Source organism: Cervus canadensis, chromosome 33 (assembly GCF_019320065.1).
Source record: "Cervus canadensis isolate Bull #8, Minnesota chromosome 33, ASM1932006v1, whole genome shotgun sequence".
Lineage (NCBI taxonomy): Eukaryota > Metazoa > Chordata > Mammalia > Artiodactyla > Cervidae > Cervus > Cervus canadensis.
Window position 1 is genome coordinate 2,350,411 of NC_057418.1, and position 21,704 is coordinate 2,372,114.

The window sequence follows — 21,704 nt, forward strand, 5'->3', positions numbered from 1 at the left end:
TAGATCATCACAATCCATCCATCTTCCAACAACAGATTATGATTTAGATATTCTGTCCCCCCAATTCAGGAACATTGAAACACATCAAATACCCTATGTAGAAACTGGAGTTCTGATCTGAAGACTGAACTATTTGCAAATACTTCATAGAAATCTTGAACTTCATTTAGTTCTAGATATAAAGCAAAACTTAAAAAAAAAAAAACTTTAAGCAGAAGGAATTACTATGCAACTCTACCACCATGAAATAATAATATACAACTCAATATCATTACAAGTAATAAAAACATTCTTCAAAAAAGCTTAAAAGGAGGGTGAAAAATAATATTGAAATTAGGCTAAATAGTTCCATTTTACTTTTACAAAATTTTTTTTAGATAAAATAAATAGAATAATCATGAGTTTGATCAACTTTAGGACATAATTTAAAATTCCATGGCAATTCACTTCCTAACTGATAATCTAGTCACATATGTACCAAAAAATAAATGAAAAATTTAATGCAATATGAAAAAGGAATATAATAAGCCTGACAGCATTCTTTGGTTTGTGGAAAGAAAAGCAGGCTAAAAACTCAAACCAAATAATACCATCAAAATAAATTATATTTTTAGAGAATGACTAAGTGAAGTGAAGTGTTAGTTGTTTAGTCATGTCCAACTCTTTGTGACCCCATGGACTGACTATAGCCCGCAAGGATCCTCTGTCCATGGAATTCTCCAGGCAGGAATACTGGAGTGGGCTGCCATTTCCTTTTCCAGGAGATCTTCCCCACTCAGGGATCTAACCCAGGTCTCCTGCATTGCAGGCAGATTCCTTACTCTCTGAATAACCAGGGAAGTCCCTATGACTGACTAAAGAAGTGTAAAACTTGTATAACAGAGACTTAATATCAATTAAGAAAATATATGTTTTTTTCACTTTTAAGTGTAGGCAATAAAACATGTGAGTACATTCTTTTTACTAAACTCACAAGTTATAAAATGTATAGTCTACAACGAATAAGTGAGACCTAATCAAACTTAAAACCTTTTGTACAGCAAAGGAAACCATCAGCAAAACTAATTGATAGCTTGGAGAATGGAAGAAAATATTTGCAAACAAGGCAAATGACAAGGGGTTAATGTCCAAATATACAAACAGCCTGTACAACTGAATGTCAAAAAAAAAACAACAAATCACCCAATCAAGAAATGGGCAGACATGTAACTCCATGGCTGATTCATGTCAATGTATGACAAAACCCACTGAAATGTTGTGAAGTAATTAGCCTCCAACTAATAAAGAAAAAAAGAAAAAAAAATAAATAAATCACATCACTAGCTGAAAAAAAAAAAAAAAAAAGAAATGGGCAGAAGCCCTAAACAGAGTTTCTGCTGAAGAAGACATACAGATGACCATCTGACACATGAAATGATGCTCAAGATCCTAATTATAAGAGAAATGCAAATCAAACCCAAAATGATGTATCACCTCACATGTGTCAGAATGGCCATCATCAAAAAGTTTACAAATAATAAATCTTGGAGAGGATGTGAAGAAAAGGGAATCCTCGCACACTGTTGGTGGGAATGTAAACTGGTGCAGCTACCATGGAGAACAATATGGAGGTTCCTTAAAAAACTAAAAATAGAACCCTAACCCTAACAATCACATGATCCAGCAATCTCACTCCTGGGTATATATCCAGAAAAGACAGAACTCTAATTCAGAGATACATGCATCCCAATGTTCATAGCAGTGCTATTTGTATTTGTATTTGTATTCGAATTTGTACTATTTGTATTTGTACCATTGTATTTGTATTTGTACTATTGTATTTGTATTTGTATTTGTACCATTGTATTTGTATTTGTACTATTTGTATTTGTAGCCAAGACATGGAAACAAACTCAAGTCCCCTTCAACCGACAACTGGCTTAAGGAAAGTGAGTGAGTGCTCAGACGTGTCTGACTCTCTGCGATCCCAGGGACTGTATGTAGCCCACCAGGCTCCTCTGTCCACGGAATTCTCCAGGCAAGAATATTGGAGTGGGTAGACATTCTCTTCTCAAAGGGATCTTCCTGACGCAGAGATTGAACCCGCATCTCCTGCAGCTCTTCCAGTTGCGGGTGAATTCTTTATCACTGATTCATCTGACTTAAGCAGGTGTGGTATAAACATACACATACACATGTAAATATATGTACAATGAACTATTAGTCATAAAAAGAATGAAATATTGTCATTTACAGTAACATGGATGGGTCTATAGAATATTTCAATTAGTGAAGTCAGACACAGAAAGACATATACTATATGGTATCACTTACATGTGGAATCTAAAAACAGTGCAAACGAATCTATATACGGAACAGAAAGAGACTTAGTTATTAAAGGGTAGAAGGAGGGAGGGAAAGACAAAGTAGGAGTAAGGGATTAATGGGAACAAGCTACTACACATAAAATAGATAAGCAACAAGAATCTACTGTATACAACATGGAATTATATTCAGTATCTTACAATGAACTAGCTCCAAATTGGGAAGCAAAAATGTTAAGGCTGTATATTGTCACCCTGCTTATTTAAATTATATGCAGAGTTCATCACGTGAAAAACTGGGCCGGATGAAGCACAAGCTGGAATCAAGTTTGCAGGGAGAAATATCAATAACCTCAGATACGCAGATGGCACCACCCTTATGGCAGAAAGCAAAGAGGAACTAAAGTGCCTCTTGATGAAAGTGAAAGAGGAGAGTGAAAAACTTGGCTTAAAACTCAACATTCAAAAAATGAAGATCATGGAATCTGTACCATCACTTCGTGGCATATAGATGGGGAAACAATGGAAACAATGACAGACTACTTTCTTGGGCTCCAAAATCACCACAGATGGTGACTGCAGCCATGAAATTAAAAGACACTTGCCCCTTGGAAGAAAAGCTATGACCAACCTAGACAGCATATTAAAAAGCAGAGACATTACTTTGCCAACAAAGGTCCATCTAGTCAAAGCTATGGTTTTCCCAGTAGTCATGTATGGATGTGAGAGTTGGGCCATATAGAAAGCTGAGTGCTGAAGAATTGATGCTTTTAAACTGTGGTGTTGGAGAAGACTCTTGAGAGTCCCTTGGACTGCAAGGAGATCCAACCAGTCAATCATAAAGGAAAATCAGTCCTGAATATTCATTGGAAGGACTGGTGCTGAAGTTGAAACTCTAATACTTTGGCCACATGATGTGAAGAGCTGACTCTTTGGAAAAGACCCTGATGCTGGGAAAGACTGAAGGCAAGAGGAGAAGGAGACACAGAGGATGAGATGGTAGGATGACATCACCAACTCAATGGACATGAGTTTGAGCAAGCTCCGGGAATTAGTGATGGACAGGGAAACGTGGTATGCTGCAGTCCACAGGATCGCAAACACTGGACATGACTGAGTGACTTAACTGATCTTAAACTATTCTCTAGGGCATCTTCCCGAGCCAGGGAATGAACCCTGGTCTCTTACACTGCAGGCAAATTCTTTACCATCTGGGCTATCAGGGAAGCTACCAAATAAAATATAATGGAATATAATGTTAAAAAACAGTCTGAATCACATTGCTGTACAGCTGAAACTAACAAAATACGGTAAACCAACTATACTTAATGCCTAGTGTAATCAGACATAGTATTACTGCACTTTATGAAATGTGATAGATATTTTTACAGAGCATTTGAATCCATGCTTAGACTTCCCATTTTGATACTCTACCTACGAAACAACTAACTACATTCAACCATTCTTTCTTTCATAAGCATGTGTGTTGTATGTGTGTCGTGGGGGGAGGCAATACAAGTGTTTATGTGTTAGATCAGGGTTTGTTCTTTATAATATTGTTAATGTTTTGATTAACTGCAAGTTCAAACATGAATCTGTGAATTATTTCAGGTGAATCTGTTCTATTATTTCAAAGATGACAAAAGTACATTTATCAGGAATAAGTCTTTGAAATTTTAGGAATATGCCTAATTTTAGGACAAGATTGTTTCCTTGAAAATCTGAGCTAAATGAAGTATATTTATTTCAACAAAAACAGCAAAACAATACATGATCATTTTCATTTTTCAGAGTGAAAATGTTTAAAGTGATAAGGAGAATTTCTAGAAACTATGGTATTATTGACCTATTTTATGGCAATCTCATACTTGCAGGCATCAAAAAATATATATCTGAGACTAAAGTTCAGAATCTGAGGAAATTGGGAACACTAGGGTATGAAATACATCCTGTTTTCTGAAACCCAAATAAAAACGTAGCCCTCCTGACAAGCTATTCAAGGAAAATTTTAGAACAGGATGGACCTTTAGAGATCATCTAATTTAAACTTTTCATATAGAGCTGAGAAGTAGAGAATTAGAGGGGTGAAAGGACTTACGAAGGTTACTAGTGTTATTTGAGCCAGGATTGAAAACTCACAATTCCTGACTCCCAATTCAGGGTTGCCTCAATTCACTATATAGCATACTTTTTTTCCTTCTTGTATACTTTCATTCATAAAAGGAAGTTTTGAAAATGAAATGTCTTACTTTGGAAGCATATAGTGTTATTATTATACTACTTTTGTCTAAGATACACTTTTAAAACTAGAAAATTGTATTCATATTCACATTAATGATATGCTATAGTAGAAGTGTGTATAATTCACAATATTAATATAAATGTTTCTTCCTAGTATTTAATAATTCAGAAGTAATACACACAGAAATTGGGCAAATTATAATTCAATTACTTGGGTGGTAATAAATAAAAGATGATAGCTTGCCAATATCTGATACAGACCTTTATTCAGACTTAAAAATATAAACTTTGGCCTTCTTTTATATTTATAATTAAATAAAACTATCTAAAAATGAATATAACAGGTAAACAATTTGCTTTCAAATCTAGGAAATGAGAACTATTATTATTGGTCTGTAAAATGCAAAAAACTAAATTTTTAGTTAAGTGCATTGCCCCAATAAGTAATTGATATGGTGCCACAAATAGTAAAAATTATTTTTTAATATTTAATATAATCCATATTTAGACTTTTAGTATATTTGCCAATTTTCTAACATTGCATAAAGACAAAACAGTAAAGGAAGAGTTCATCTAGTATTTGATGCTACTGTGAAGAATATTAAGATTTTTGTTTAAGACAAACTATTTTCAAAGTTAACCCTGTTAAGAGTATTTAGCAGATTTTAGAATCCAATTCAGTTTTGGGATCTCTAGGCAAAACTATACGAGAGTGCATAATCCTGTGATATAATCTCCCCTTTAAAAAGTAAAGAAGTATGACCATACCATCTTCATCAGTTTGAATAATGGTCTCTTCACTCTCCTTCCTGCCTTCTGGATTGGTGAGGATCATCTTGAGGCTGACGTTTGTATACGGCGGCAGATGGTTCACAACATGCTGAGGGGCTTTGGGGTCCATGTCCAAACAGCCTGCCTTGCTCTCGTTGTGACCACGGAAGAAATGGTAGCAGATAGTGACATTAAACGTGTGGCACCGGGTGATGTTGTAGCCCAAGGATTCCCAGTCCACCGCAATGCGCCTTGCCTGGATTTCAGCAATCTTTAACGTCTTTGGGGTTCGCATAGGTTCTGAAAAATAAATCAGATATGCAGATAGCTGTCAGCTTTACCATGAATCATCTTGAAAAAGAAAAACACTGCACATGACACAACATGTGTGAACCTAGGAAAATCGGGAAAGTCGTTGTTTATTGTTTCTTTATTTACTCATGATCTTATTTTATTTGGGGGGCCACGCCATGTGGCACATGGAATCTCAGGTCCCCAACCAAGGGCTGAGCCTGCTGAATCTGAACCCCTGCAGTGGAAGAGCAGAGTTCTAACTGTTTGACGACCAGGGAAGTTCCACATGATTTTGTTCTCGAGGTTTCTGTCAGGGGCTATGATTTACCAATGCGAAAAGAAAAAGAAAAAACTGTAAAAGGTCCATAGTCCATAGTTCTCAGGAACATGGCAGAAAAATAAAAACCTGAAAATGTGGCCATGATGCTTTTATAGTTATTTCTGTTGTTACTGCCCTATTCCCCATCTTTTGTCATTATTGAGCAAGTGAATTAGCTAATACATCATAATGGGTAAGAGTCAACATGTTCTGCTCTATGATCTATCATGTCACCAAGCTATGCTGTATACTAATTAGTCTAATTGTATCACTAAACTACCATTTACAAAAATGACGCAGATATTAATTAACATTTATTATTTCAGTAATGATGTTGTTCATCAAAGCAGAAAAATATCTGAGAAAAATTGCAAGAACACATGTGGATATACACACAGTCATCTATCCTTTTTGATCTCTTTTTGTCTTTCTCTAGGAAACACTCAGGTTTGACAATCCATAGAGTGTCACCCAAACCAAACTGGGAGGTGAATTTCCACTCAACTGGAAAATTCTGGCAGAACTAAACACTCTGAAGAATTGAGTCCATCCATCACTGCTTCCCAAGTGTATAGTTTTCTCATGCAAGACTAACTTTAATCATCTAACTTAATAAAAATAATTGCTCTATGAAAGTCATGGCCATGGCAAAGTCTACATAGTAAACAAACAAATATACAGCAAAACTTTAATACATTGATTTGACAAAGAGATCAAAGTCAAGGCCTAGGTCAAGGCTTTGTTGGTGACTCTGTTAACTCATTAGGGATTGTTAGTGCTCCTGCAAAATAGAAATGAGTAGGAAAAAAGCAAAGAAAAACAATAAAAAATACAACAAATCCAACATGAGTGGTTTTATAAATTTTCTTTTTTTAAGATTAAAGTCTTAGTTGTGTAAAAATAATCAGGATGGTGCACAGATGGCAAGCCTAAATTACACTCTGGTGGCCATTTAATTTAAAACTATAAGACTATACATATACACACATATATACATATAAACTTTTGGTAGAATCCAAAGTTTAGGTTTTAAACTCCGTCTGCTGATCTTCTGACTGTTTACAATATCCAGTCTCCCTATTTTATCACTTTTGCTTCAGTGTTTCTCTTAAGAATGTTAAATAGGCTAGAACAAAGATGTGGTTTTCAATCATTTAAAAAAAAATATCTTTAAATGTCTACTGCTATGTTAACATTTTTCCTGCCAGGCACAAGAGTGAGATGATGACACTTTCGTTTCCATCTAGTTAGACTGAAAACACAGTCTTTGGCAGCACTGTCCACAAACTGGCCAGGCACTCACAGATAGGATCATCCAAAATTTCCCAGATAAACTGTGATCTGTGATTGTTGTAACAATCACATGAAACTGAGTGACCCTGTTGCAGTTAGTCCACAGTTTATTTGAAAAGTATATAGAATGAAAAGTAAGACTTTTCCAGAAAATACCTGGCATATATAATGAAAATATCTCATACAGCAATAAGAGAAAATACCAATAAGCATTTATTTCTCAGTTTTAATTTTTTAGGTCTAGTAGCTATATACTTTTTTCATATACCCTTCATTTTGAATCTGACATTTTACCCTTCACAAATTTCTCTTTGTCCAAGTGATCACTCACTCTCACACATCTTTTCATTTTATTCCACTATTCAATTTGCACTTACCCTGCATTCTAATACAACTTTAAAAGACTAAGAAAAGCATAAAAGAAGTTGAAGAAGATACAAATGAAAGATATTCAATGCTCATGGATTGGAAAAATCAATATTGTTAAAATGGCCATAGTACCAAAGCAATCTACGGAGTCAATTTTCATCTCTATCAAAATTCCAATGTCATTAAAAAAAAAATAAAACAAATAATACTAAAATTTGTACGGGACCACACACACACACAAACCCAAATAGCCAAAGCAATCTTGAAAAGAACAAATCTAGAGGCAACATGATCCCTGATTTCAAACTATATTACGAAGTTATAACAATTAAAACAGTATGATACTTGTATTAAAACAGAAACATAAATCAAAGAAACACAACAGAGAGCATAGAAATAAATGCATACATATCTGGTCAACTAACATGACAAAGGAGTCAAGAACATACAATGGGGAAAGAACTATCTCTTCATTAAATCGTGTTGGGAAAATTAGACAGTCATATGCAAAAGAATGAAACACAACCACTCTTTTATGCCATATTCAAAAATTAACTCAAAATGAATCAAATATCTGAAAGTAAGACCTGAAACCATAAAACTTTTAGGAAAAAATCTTAGGCAGTAAACTTTTTGACACAGGTTCTGGGCAATGATTTTTTTGAATCTGACACCAAAAGCAAAGGAAACAAAAGCAAAAAAAAAAAAAAAAAAAATTGAGACTACATCAAACTTATGAAAAAGTAACCACCTCAGGGGGAGAAATTATTTGCAAATCGTATATCTGATAAGTAGTTAACATCCAAAATACATAAATAGCTCCTACAATTCAACAGAAAAAAAAAAAGATTGAAAAATATCCAGAACATCCAAATAGATATTTCCCAAAGAAGACATTCAGATGGTCAACATGTACATGAAACAATGTTCAATATCATTAATCATCAGGGAAATAGAAACCAAAAGCATAATAAGATATTACCTCATACGTATCAGAACGGCTGTCATCAAATAGACAAGAAATAGAAAGTGTTGCTGAGGATGTTGAGAAAAGGGACACATTGTGCACTGTTGGGAACATAAATTGGTACAGCCACTATAGAAAATAGCATTAAAGTTCCTCAAACAATTAAAAATAGAACTACCAAATGATTTAGCAATTCCAATTCTGGGTATGTACCTGAAGAAAATAAAAACATTAACTCAACAAGATATATGCATCCCCATGTTCACTGAAGCTATCTTACAAGGAAACAACTCAAGTATCCATCAAGGGATGAATATGTAAAGAAAATATATTTCATAGGTATATATGCAATACAAATATACCTATGTACAATAGAATACTATTAAGCCACAAAAAAGAATGAAACCTTGGCTTTTGCAGCAACATGGGTAGATTTCCAGGGTATTATGCTAAGTGAAATAAATCAGATAGAGAAAAACAAATAGCATATAATCTCTCTAACATGTGGGGTCATAAAAATAAAAACAAAAAATAACTCCCCCCAAAGATCATGGATTAGTTACAGAGAACAGATTGACATTTGCCAAAAGCAGTGGATGAGGTGTCAGAGAAATGAATTAAAGGGGTATAAATGTATTAAAAAATAAGATGAAATAAAACTTTAAAAGGACTCTGTTTTATAGATGTATGATACAACTTCTTTGGTAGGACAGGAAGAAATTTTTAACTTTGGCAATGAGTAGAAACTATAAGGCCAATAAATGCATCCCCTCCCCCCCGCCAAAAAAGACAAAAAACAAAAAAAGCAGATAATCATAGGAATGGTTTAAAGGTTACACAAGACTTTAGGGTGTAGTCATCATAGAGAGACCATCTTTCAATTTAGAGGCATATATGCATCCTTTTTTAAAAAGAAAGAAATAATAAAGTGTACACATGAATATGAAAAAAGTAGACATGCAAAATGGTAAAGAAAAAAAGCTACTTAATACTTCATAGACTAAAATCTGCCTGTTATATTACTGACTACATATTAACATTTTTTCCCAAGATAATCATAAAATAATTTAAAAAATTATTTTCTCTATTTATAGACTTAAATATTTACAAAAATAAATAGAAATTTTCTTTTCCTAACTAATCACATTATATCCAATTTCTTTTGCCTTCTGGCTTCCCTTATTCAACCCCTTTATGGAGTACTGAAAATAGGAAATGTACGTGCTATTCAAGGTCTGCTCAGCTGCTGCAACTAGCTGACTGCCTGTTAGAACTGCTTCACATTCTGAAGAGCCCTAGAGCAAGTCTGACTTTGCAGGAGCTTGGCATTTCTCTAGGCATGGAAGAGCAGGAAGAGATGCAAATGTGTGCACACTGAAGGACTCACTGTCAGCAGCAGAAATAACTCACCACTCCCCACATTTTATTCTATTTCAATTTTTTAATTTTTAAAATAAAAGTACATCCAGACACTCTTAAAGACACAACTTTACATACTCAATTATTCATTTTTAAGAACTGACCAAAGACATATTTATTATGTAATATGTAAAAAAATACAGAGTTCACTTTGAGAATTTTGCTTTGGTGTATTTAATTGCTGCTTACTTTGACTCTAATATAAATTAGATTTTAAAACTCTAATTCAAAATCTGGAAAAGGTAGGTTAACATATCCTATACATATGTGCATAAACCACAATCATAATACCAGTAGTGAATACTTTACTAGCTGGTATAAAAAGTGAAGATTTGTGAAAAGAAATACCTTTCTAGTAAGCAAAGAATCTTTCTACACAGTCAATATGGTATTTAAAATCTGTATTTTTCAAAATGACTTGAATAAATGCTAAAAAACAAATTGTTACTACTAACATAGTGACTTAAAATGTAATTTTACTCTAACCTAGGGCAATATTCAGAAACCCACATACAACAAAGTAAACACACACACACATACAGAAGCACATCTAAAGTCAAAATTCAATTATTTTGAGCTCTAAGGCATCTGCAATATCTCAGAGGAAGTCACTCTCTAATTAAATTTTTTTCTTAATTTACATGTTCTTTATTTTTTCCAGTTTTTATTGAAGTTGGACATTCTGAGCTATATTTACATATATGTTATATATGTGCTCATGCATGTACATTCATGTATATATAAACATACACATATATTAACACATGCACATACATACACACATAAAACAGGCACTCTGCCATGCAACATCTCTGAAGTCTGTTAACTCTGACATGGTTTGACAACCATGTGTACATAGATTTTTTTAAATATCAGAATATAAACAGTAGGGGCGTGATAATGTTCTACTACTATGAAGTCCATTCAAAGTAAATTCTATTAGAGGATTCGACAGTAAAATTACATAAAAAATTTCTCACTCTGATCCATTATTCTTATGGCTTATTAATAATAGCATCTTATTTCTGAGATATGAATCCATAAATAAAAATTTTAACCTTTAAAATTGAATAATTAATTTTTATAGAATAAATGGAAACAGGATATTGCTCAAGACTCACTATATTACATAAAGCTGAGCATAAGTGCTTTTTAAAGGATTAAATAATTTAAAGAAATGAGCTTGTGTGGTGAATGGCATGTAGAGACATCACAGTAGCTAGTATTTATAACAATCATCACTGGTCACCACAATGATGATAAAACAATGGGGGTCTCATTTATCAATGCATTATCTGTCAAGTGTTTTGAAATTTACTAAATGTTCTTTCTTCTTTTCAATTTTTAACTTTCCATTTTCAAATTTCTATCATGTATCCATATATGTTCACTCTCTCTCTCATTTTGCTTTTCTAGCAAAATGAAATTTGGGAAAGAAACAAGAATTGATAAAAGTTGTGGAGCAAAATTTTGGCAGAAACTTGGGAAGAAATATAGCAAGGTAGTGATCTTCATGAAGTAAAGGATCATATTAAATGTTTTGAACAAGTCATCCATCTATTATGAAACAAAAAATGGGTTGCCTATTATCTAAGTATATGATATAAGACACTGTGGAGGATTCTGAAGCAAATAAAACAACAATAGACTTCAAGGAGCCTAACATTTATTTAGTAAAAGTGATAAACTAAGAAACAAGATAAAGAGTTAAAACAATATGATAGAAATGTATGTGAATGGAATAAGATACTATAGGAATTTAAGAAAGAGAAACAGCTTCCACCTGTCAAATGGAAGAGACATTTGGATTAGGTCTCAATAAATAATGCAAGAAGATCTATAGAAGAGTTTGGATAAATAATACAAACGAAGAGGAAATAAGATGCATAAATACGTAGAGGAAACTGGAAAAAATATGTAATCCATTTGGTTGCTATACAAGTTATCTAATAGGAGATTATATAGGAAATGTTTGTTGGGAAAAGATTAGAAAAATTTTGAATGTCGTGACAAGAAGTAACCTCATCTATACCTAATAGAAAGTAACAGAGCAGGAAATTAACACAGTCAATTAATTGCTTTAGAAAAATAAAGTTGGAGGTTGGATCACCTGTGCAGTCAATGGAAGTGGAGAAATCCAAACACTGCAAAGTTTTAGTGGAGAGTAAGAGGCCAGGAAGAAGTGTGACTTCAGTAGACTATGGTTTTCTTTATCTTTTCTGCCAAATATTGATCAGCTAGGGTTACCACTTTTCTCATTCCATTTCCCTTTTATTGTTCACCTATTTCCTATTTGCTACAATGAGAAAGGTCACATGAAATCAAGAAGAAATAAATAGATACAGCAGAAAAGTGGCATATCAAATCTATGACCGGTAATGTACAATCAGCAGATAAATAAGGAAATATAACATCACTGCCCCTACTTAAATTCTAAACATATTGAGGATGGGATTTATGTCAGTAATAGTTTTTGTGGCAAATATTTAATACAATTTGATAGGACAAAATGAAAAACTACTTAATAACTCAACAGACATTAAGAAAAATTCAGACATGGGTCAACAGAGAGTGCTTATTTTGAGTCACTTCTCAACAGCAAGTGGTTCTGTAAAGTGCCTCTTTTTCTTCTCAGAACCAACAACCCTCATCTGAGGACATGTATTCTTCCAACAGCCCCTAAATTGAGCCATTAAGTACTTCTACCCAGTGCCAAGAAGTAAAAGCCAGGGATGGTTAATAAGTGGTTGTAGATAACAGATGAAAGGAAATGCAATTTGTGGTATTTGCTGAACATCACGTGACACTCCAGGTCAATATCCAGGTGCTTCTGTAGTGATAATCTCTGGTTATTCTGAAAGAGTTGTGAAAACAAAAGCTTTAACAAACACAAGAGAATCAAGGTCAGGGATCACATTTCCCTAGAATCAGATTTTAGTGATAAAACTTATTATCCAGCTGACAGTCAGAGAGAAATAGAAGATATCCCAAAGCTCATGCCAAGAAGAAAAGGAAGATCTTGTCAAAGATGTCACAAAGTAAGAACACCGAAGCATGACGGGGAGCTTTTCCATGAGGAAGCTTAGAAGCTGACTGCAAAGTACAATTTCCATTCCATTTATCAAAACAAATACTGGAGAAGTGAATTTCTTGACTGCCAGAGAAAATATTTGTTAGTGTAAAAAATAATTGAGATGAAATGTCTGAACAAAGGTGACTTTTTTTTTTTTTTAAAGGAAGGAAACATTGGCATACCACGGGGGAGGAAAACGCTTAAGTGCTCTGGAAGACACTGTCTTTACTTTCGCCATCTGATGCTTTGTATTTTTATTCTTTTCCTCATGGTAATGACTGAGAATAATCAAGGTTTTACACTGCACATCTTTTCAATCTTACAGCATCATTAGTCTTGCCAAAAAGATTTCATCTCCGCTCCCACAGGTCAAATTGAGTTAATGATAAGTTGGTGAGATGACTTGATTAGTACTGTAACATGAGGGAGCCTCAGGTCCAGGAATAATCACAAACCAACTGTCAGCTCTTTTGGCTTTCTGGCTGTGTTGTTGAAATGACATGCTTGGACTCAGGGGATATAGAATGACAGGGGGTGCATGGTTCACTCAGCTCTCCTACAGAGCCACAGAAATATTTACCCAGTACCCTCAGAATAATACTAAGCACATCATCAAATTAAACCAAAATATGTCTTCACTGCTCTCAAGAGCCTGACGGAAGCTCATCAGATAATTCCAGCAACATTTGCATCCTCTCTACAATAATGATAAGGAAATTGTTTGATTTTCAAAAATACATACTCACAAAGGGACAAAGAAAAAGACAAAAATAACTGCTTTTTCCAAAAGTTAAATCCTAATGTTTGTCTTATTAAACCTAATTCTCGAAATATGGGGACTTGAAAATTTGGGGACTCTTTTTTTCACTTAAATTTTTATCTAATAATATTAGACTGTGTTGGAAGAAACCTGTAACTACAATCAGTGAATCCACTTTAATTCATCTCTGATATTGCATATTCTGCTTATGTGTTATACTTTAAACAACACTTAAGACATAAAACACATATACCTGGATAATACATGAAATAGAAAAAGAAAAGGCATTTTAAAATATTTCTTAAAAAAAGAAAAATCTCCTACCATAATATAAACTTTATTTTTCTAAAATATGTTTAGCAAAAACACTTTTCAGACACAAAAAATATAGTGATTGCATATTATCTTTAAAAATTATTATGTAAAACACTACTTCATAACATACAGTGTATAAAACAAGATGACTAGAGAGGAGTTGCATACAGCTATGACAAAACAAGGAACCAGCCTGATGCTCTGTGATGGCCTGTGGGGGGGATTGGGGAAGGGGAGGGAGGCTCAGGTGGGAGGTGTTGCGTGTATAATTATGGCTGATTTGTGCCATTGTATAGCAGAAACACAGCACTGTAAAGCAATTCCCTCACCGCCCCCCCCCAGTTAAAAATTAATTTAAAATAAATAAAGTGAGAGAAAAAAAAAAAAAAAACTTTAGAGGGAATTTCCAGTGGTTTCCCACTCCTAAAAAGAAGACAAGTGACGCACTTACATTGAACTAAAAGATGTAAATATTTTGTATACCAAGCAAAGTGCTTGGTCCCATAGTACATGCTTGGAACATTTATTTCCTGAAAATAAAGCAATTAATTTTAATACATTTTGCGTTCAAGAGCTAATGAAAATAGAACTTAAGAACTCAATTCTGTGATGTCTCCAATTCTTCACCTCTCCTTGTATCCACACTGTTGGCCATGTGACTTTACAACCCTTAGCACTGAAGAAGTGGGGTCTATTTACCATCTTTGATTTGGTACTTGCCTCGTGACTTGCTTTGGTCAACAGAATGAGGCAAAAGTGGTGTTGTGCTGATTTTCAGCCTTTATCTCAAGAAGTCCTGTGAGCTCCTCCTGCTCTGACACCTCCACCATCCCTTCTGGACTAAGAGATGCATATGGAACACAGCTGAGTTAGTCACCTCGTAGTACAAGTAAAGGTTGTCTAGATCAGCCAATAGCCAGTCCACCAGCAGGTTTGTGAGCCAGACATGAAGATCAGAGGCTTTCTGCCGCTGATGAGATTTTGTGGCTAATCATCGCTCAGCATTTTGACATAAAGTGAAGTGAAGTCGCTCAGTCGTGTCCGACTCTTTGCAAGCCCATGGGCTGTAGCCCACCAGGCTCCTCCGTCCATGGAATTTTCCAGGCAAGAATATTCAAGTGGGTTGCCACTTCCTTCTCCAGGGGATCTTCCCAACCCAGGGATCGAACCCAGGTCTCCCGCATTGCAGGCAGACGCTTTAACCTCTGAGCCACCAGGGAAGTCCAATTCTGATATAAGCTCTACCCTTAATCTCTGTTGCTGTTCAGTCACTAAGTTGTGTCGAACTCTTTGAGACACCATGAACTGCAGCAAGCCAGGCTTCCCTGTCTTCCACTGTTTCCTGGAGTTTGCTCATATTCATGGCCATTGAGTCAGTGATGCCATCCAACCATCTCATCCTCTGCTGCCTTCTTCTCCTTTTGCCTTCAATCTTTCCCAGCACCAGGGTTTCCAATGAAACGGCTCTTTGCATCAGGTGACCAAAGTATTCGAGTTTCAGCTAATCTCATGCGGTAAATTATCTTAACATTTGTGTGAAGATTACGTTAGTGATCCCTGCATAGAACAGTACTTACAAATTTTATTTCTCTAAAACTGAATTGTGCTGAGCCACTATGTACTTATTTATATTATTTTTATTTTGAAATAAACATTTATTAAGGGCTTGATTATTAAGGGCCAGATATCGTGGCAGTATATGACATAAAAGACTTTAAATGAATTTGTTTTTGTCTTTATTTCCTGTACGCTCTTTGAGAGTAGGTTCATTTCTTCACTGCACTCTCACAGATACTAACTTATTAAACATAGGCCTAATAATTCTATGAGACATAAGACATGCAATACTTTAAGCTATAATAAAATTGAGAGTCATTTTCTAGCACCCTAATCCATCACTGAGACATAAAATTAAATATTTTAATTTTTACATCAATATGTTTATAGGTAGATATAAAGTGAATCAGCAATATAATCTAAATTTCTTTACTTTTGAGTGGATAGGTCTAACAGAAAAATACATTTACATATATTTTTACCCTTGTGGCTCAGCTGGTAAAGCGTCTGCCCACAATGCAGGAGACCCAGGTTCTGTCCCTGGGTCGGGAAGATCCCCTGGAGAAGGAAATGGCAACCCAAGAGTCAGACACAACTGAACGACTTCACTTTCTTTCACGTTATCCAAATCCGTCTAACACTTCTTGGTTCGATGCATGAGACAGGGTGCTCGGGGCTGGTGCACTGGGATGACCCTGTGGGATGGGATGGGGAGGGAGGTGGGAGGGGGGTTCAGGATGGGGAACACATGTACACCCATGTCTGATTCATGTCAATGTATGGCAAAAACCACTACAATATTGTAAAGTAATTAGCCTCCAATTAAAATAAATAAATTAAAAAAAAAAGAAATAGTACATGGTTTCCTCAACTACATAACTCCTACAGTAGTAAATGAAAAGTTAAGAGGGCTCATTTTAAGTGAAGCTATCTTATGACATGAAGTCCTTTAAGCCCCCTAAAATAAACTACAATGATTACATTATAATGATATTCCAAGTATGTGGGTTCATTTCACTCCTTACAAAAATCATAATTTTAATACATTAACTTAGATCCTACTCTCAGTCCTTCTGGAAACTTACAAAACAGACTAATTTGCTTTGGATCACATTTCTGAAGAAAGACAAGAAAATTTCTAAATGATAAGAGAAAAAAGGCATAGCAATACAAATTTTGAAAGAGATAGTAGCTATTGACATACTGGAACACATCATTTGATTTAATAAAATGCAAATGTCTGGTAACTTGCTTGCTTCAAGGGAACAAAAAGATAGATAAGGACTGTAGGGGTGATGATTATTTGTCCATTTCCTTTTCTGAAGCCACCACTTATTCTATGCTTTCATGCATGATTAACAGCTTGCAGATCCTTCACATGTAATCAATAGTTGTGAAGTTTTATATTAGGTTTAGAGATTAGGAAGCCTTGAGTATAAATTTTATCGATTTGTACAGCTTAGCTGCAGAAATCCCTGTACATTTTTTCAGAGATTAAATTAAAAGGAGATATATGGCTGCCACACACTAGAAATGCCAGTGTGATGATAAGATGTGACCTCTTTATACGCATTCCTCCAGATGAAAAAAATCCATCTAGTACACTAAAACATGAATCAGCATGTCAACAAGCATCAAGTTGAGATAGTAAATACAGTGAAAATGTGACAGAAGGAATTACAAAACCACAAGGAAACCTGCCTCACACTATAATAATTACAGGAGCCTTGAACGAATTAATTGCTTCAGCTCATTTGTAACTTAGGAAATCGACAGAGATAAGAATAATGAACTCCTTAACTCACACTTGGGAAAATCTGAGCCTATATTAAAATGGAAGATTCACAATCTTTTTTAAGATAAAGGAACGAGGACAAACTTAATTACTAGAAAAATAAATATAATCATTTTAAAGTTAGCAAATAACCTACTGAATATAAAATTCATAACCAAATCTGCTTTATGAATATTCCTGTTTCAAAAACTCTTAAGGAACTGCGCTATATGTTATGTCCATTGTTTCAGGTCTGAATATTCCTACCTTAAAATCTTTTAAGAAACCCTGTTTTCAGGTTTCCTATATTAATATGGAAAGTTGAAATCAGAAAATATACCCTATATATATGGAAATAAATAGTACATATAAAACAGGCCTTGAAGAAACAATGCTAACTAAATAAATGTTAGAATAATTCATTAGCTAATAGATTTGCCATATAGAGCCGACTTTTAAAACACAGCATAAACTTCAGAGTTAACTCCTACTAGGATAATTAATTTTAACAAATATCTAGCAGATAATACAAATGGGCCAGACTAGTTCTTCAGGATAAAAAGATTAAATAAGACATGACTCCCTTCCCCATACAACTCACAGCGTGGAGAGGTACAAGTCCACACACAGGTAAGCTGTATGTTAATGTGGTACAAATAACACTATGGGCCGAAGAGGCACGTGAAACTGTACAACTTCAACGGTAGGAACAATAAGCTGCTTCACCATAGTAGTAATGATCCAGCTCCTTTTGGATGATTAGATGTTTTCACAGTGAAGGGAGTGGATATGAAGGGCCTTCAGAAACAAACAATACCAGGGTTGCAGGGAATCCTGGTTGTCATTTTGGACAGGGAAGAATTCTAGCCACACTTTCAGTATTTTTCCATTAGTGTATTCGTCCATGTAGGGAGAAGCAAAATATATATTGGAAAGGCAAACACTTCTGAATATAATCTCCAGCTGGTTCTCTCCCTGAACTCTGGATTCATATATCCAATTGCCTTCCAGTCATCTCAGCTGAGTGGGCTAAAGGGCATCTCAAACAAAATCCGCAAAACTAAGCTACTGCTATTCCTCAGCCTATTTATCATTAAATACTTTTGCAAGTCTTTCCCATCTTTGTAAAATAACTCCACATTCTAAGTATCCAGGCCAAAAACCTTAGAGTCATCCTAAGGACTTCGTTCACCTCACACTATACACCCATTTGATCAACAATTTTATCCCTCCTCTCTATGATATATGTTTAGCTTCTGACCACTTATCACTACTTCTAGCACTGCTATTTCTTTGATTTTCGCCACTATCACCCCAGGACTGCAATTAGTGAAACTGAATTCAGACTAAACTGGAATGAACACCTGCTTCTATTTTTGCTCCTCTTAGTTGTCAGAAGGACCCCTAAAAACCCTCCAGAGATGTCCACCTAAGTCAGAGGAAGAGTGAAAGTCAATCATCACAATGGGCTTCTAGGTGTGGCGTGTTCTGCTACCCACCCCATCCCCACCCTTGCTCTCTGTCTGGCCTCATCTCCCACTACTCTGTCTAATCTATACATTGCTGTTTAGCTGTTAGGCAGTGAGGTCACTCTTTTGAGACCTCATGGACTGTATCCCACCAGGCTCCTCAATTCATGGGATTTTCCAGGCAAGAATACGAGAATGGGTTGCCATTTCCTCCTCTGGGAGATCTTCCTGACCCAGGGATTGAACCCCTGTCTCCTGCAACCACTGAGCTACCTGGGATACTCATCTGCATATTAGATGCCACTTAAGCAGCCAGGCACATTTTTGCCTCTGGCAGGGCCTTTCCACTTCCTCTTCCTTTTGCCTAGAATATCCTCCCAGATAGACATTTTTCTTACTCCATCTACTGCTACAGGGCTTTAATCAAATGTCATATGTTACTGAAACTTTCCTTATTATTTAAAATCTATTGTCTGTTTACTGTTTCATTTTTCTCCCTAACACTTACTGTCATCTAATATCATCTATATTTTATTTTATTATTTCCTGTCTCAAAATTAAAATGCTTGGTGCATAATCATTGTTCAATAATATCTAGCCTGATGATTGAATGAGTGAATGAATGATGAACTAATGGATCTTTGTATCTTCTGCAGTCAGTAAGTTCCTAGTACAAAATAAATGAGCTACAAATTTTGGCTGATTGAAGGTAACTTTTAATAACAGAAAAGTCACCATTAAAATTCTACCTCTAAATTTAGTTATAAAATGGAAAATAAACTACTGACCACATGTATCCTCTAGAAATAGCCTTAGCATGTTTTCATGCTTAAGAAGCAAAGACAAGATTCAATTTGAATGATAAAAATATGAAATTACTGGGAGAATTCAACTGACAGGAGGGGAAAAGGTTACTGTAGACCTTTGAAAAACTAAGGTGGATGATGTTAGGAAGTGTTCTTATTTCATTATTTTACATGTAGCTCTCAGTTTTCCCAGCACCACTTACTGAAAAGGCTATCTTTGCCAAAGATAAACTCAAAATAGATTAAAGACCTAAATATAAGACCGGAAACTATAAAACTTTTAGAGGAAAACATAGAGGAACACTCAATGTTATAAATCAAAGCAAGATCCTTTATGACCCACCTCCTAGAGTAATGGACGTAATCAGACATTTCTCCAAAGAAGACTTACAGATGGCTAACAAACTCATGAAAAGATGCTCAACATCACTCATTATTAAAGAAATGAAAATCAAAAAAAACAATGAGATATCACCTCACACCAGTCAGAAGGGCCATCATCAAAAAGTCTACAAACAGTAAATACTGGAGAAGGTCAGTAGAAAAGGGATCCCTGTTGCACTCTTTGTGGGAATGCAAATTGATACAGCTTCTTTGGAAGATAGTAGGGAGATTCCTTAATAAAACCACCATATGACCCAGCAATCCAACTCCAAGGCATATACCCTGAGGAAACCAAAACTGAAAAAGACACATGTACCTCAATTTCCTTGCAGCATTATTTACAATAAATTTTATAGAACTTAAAAAAATTTTTAAATTTTTTAGATGTCCATTGAGTGGATAAAAAAAGCTGTGGTACGTATACACAATGGAATATTACTCAGCCATAAACGGGAACAATTTGAGTCAGTTCTAATGAGGTGGATGGACCTAGAGCCCTATTATAGAGAGTAAAGTAAGTCAGAAAGAGAAAGAGAAATATTGTACACTAATGCATATATATGGAATCTAGAAAGATGGCACCAATGAAATTATTTGCAGGGCAGGAATAGAGAGACATAGAGAACAGACTCATGGACACGGTGTGGGGGAGGAGGAAGGAGCGGGTGCGATGGATGGAGAGAGCAGCATGGAAACTACACCCCATGTGTAAAAGACAGCCAATGGGATTTGCTCTAAGACTCAGGAACTCAAAGAAGGGCCCTGTAATGACCTACAGGGGTGGGGTGGGGAGGGAGATGGGAGAGAGGTTCATGAGGGAGAGCGCGTATGTATACGTGCGGCTGATTCACGCTGATATTTGGCAGAAAACAACAAAATTCTGTAAAGCAGTTATCCTTCAATTAAAAAAAATAAAATAAAATAAACTAAGATGGAATATCTTTGACAGAAGGAGGTGTTCATTTAATGTCAGAAACTTGAAAAGTACTTTAAAATTTTATTTATAATGAATATCAGGCTGGTTTAGTGATATTCATTTTGAACTGCCTTTTATTGTTATTGATTTTTAAAGTATTTCCTTATTTTCTCCGCTAGGGAGCAAGTTTCTCTAGGGCAAGGAATATATTTACCATTTCACTTATTTCTTATTCAGTGCTAAGCATAGAGTAAGAAAGCGATGAATATATTAACTTTAAGGAAATTTACCCAAAAGGAGATGTTATGAAATCTAAGAGATTTGAAAATTACATATCAAAATAAACCTCATCAAGACAGAAAAAAAAAAAATCTTCAAGTTAATGGCTATTATTTTCAAAACCTAAGAAGAATTAGAAAAATAAACTTTTGGTATCTTACATTATCTGATATTTCAGCTTAAAAATTAGATGTTCTCTATAAATTGAGCTTAATTCATAAATAACTGCTTTTGTTTTAGATTCCACTGTAGAACAGCTGCTGTCATTGAACACATATTAAACATCTCTTTTGTTTGCACAGAGACCTAAAGAATTAGTTCTATAATTAGAGCCTGCATCAGTACTGTTTACCATGAGTTTACTGTCAGTCATGCTCTCTGATTTCTGGGGCCAA

General features: G+C 35.0%; 1 protein-coding gene across 5 annotated transcripts in view; it reads right to left on the reverse strand.

Annotated features, from left to right (window-relative positions):
• PTPRK (protein tyrosine phosphatase receptor type K) overlaps nucleotides 1-21,704 on the reverse strand; it is a 604,468-nt gene that overhangs the window by 113,172 nt on the left and 469,592 nt on the right. For all 5 annotated transcript variants that reach the window (XM_043457399.1, XM_043457400.1, XM_043457398.1 and 2 more), the window contains exon 8: nucleotides 5,313-5,615. In XM_043457399.1, coding sequence (XP_043313334.1) covers nucleotides 5,313-5,615 — 303 coding nt within the window. The remainder of the gene's footprint in view (nucleotides 1-5,312; nucleotides 5,616-21,704) is intronic.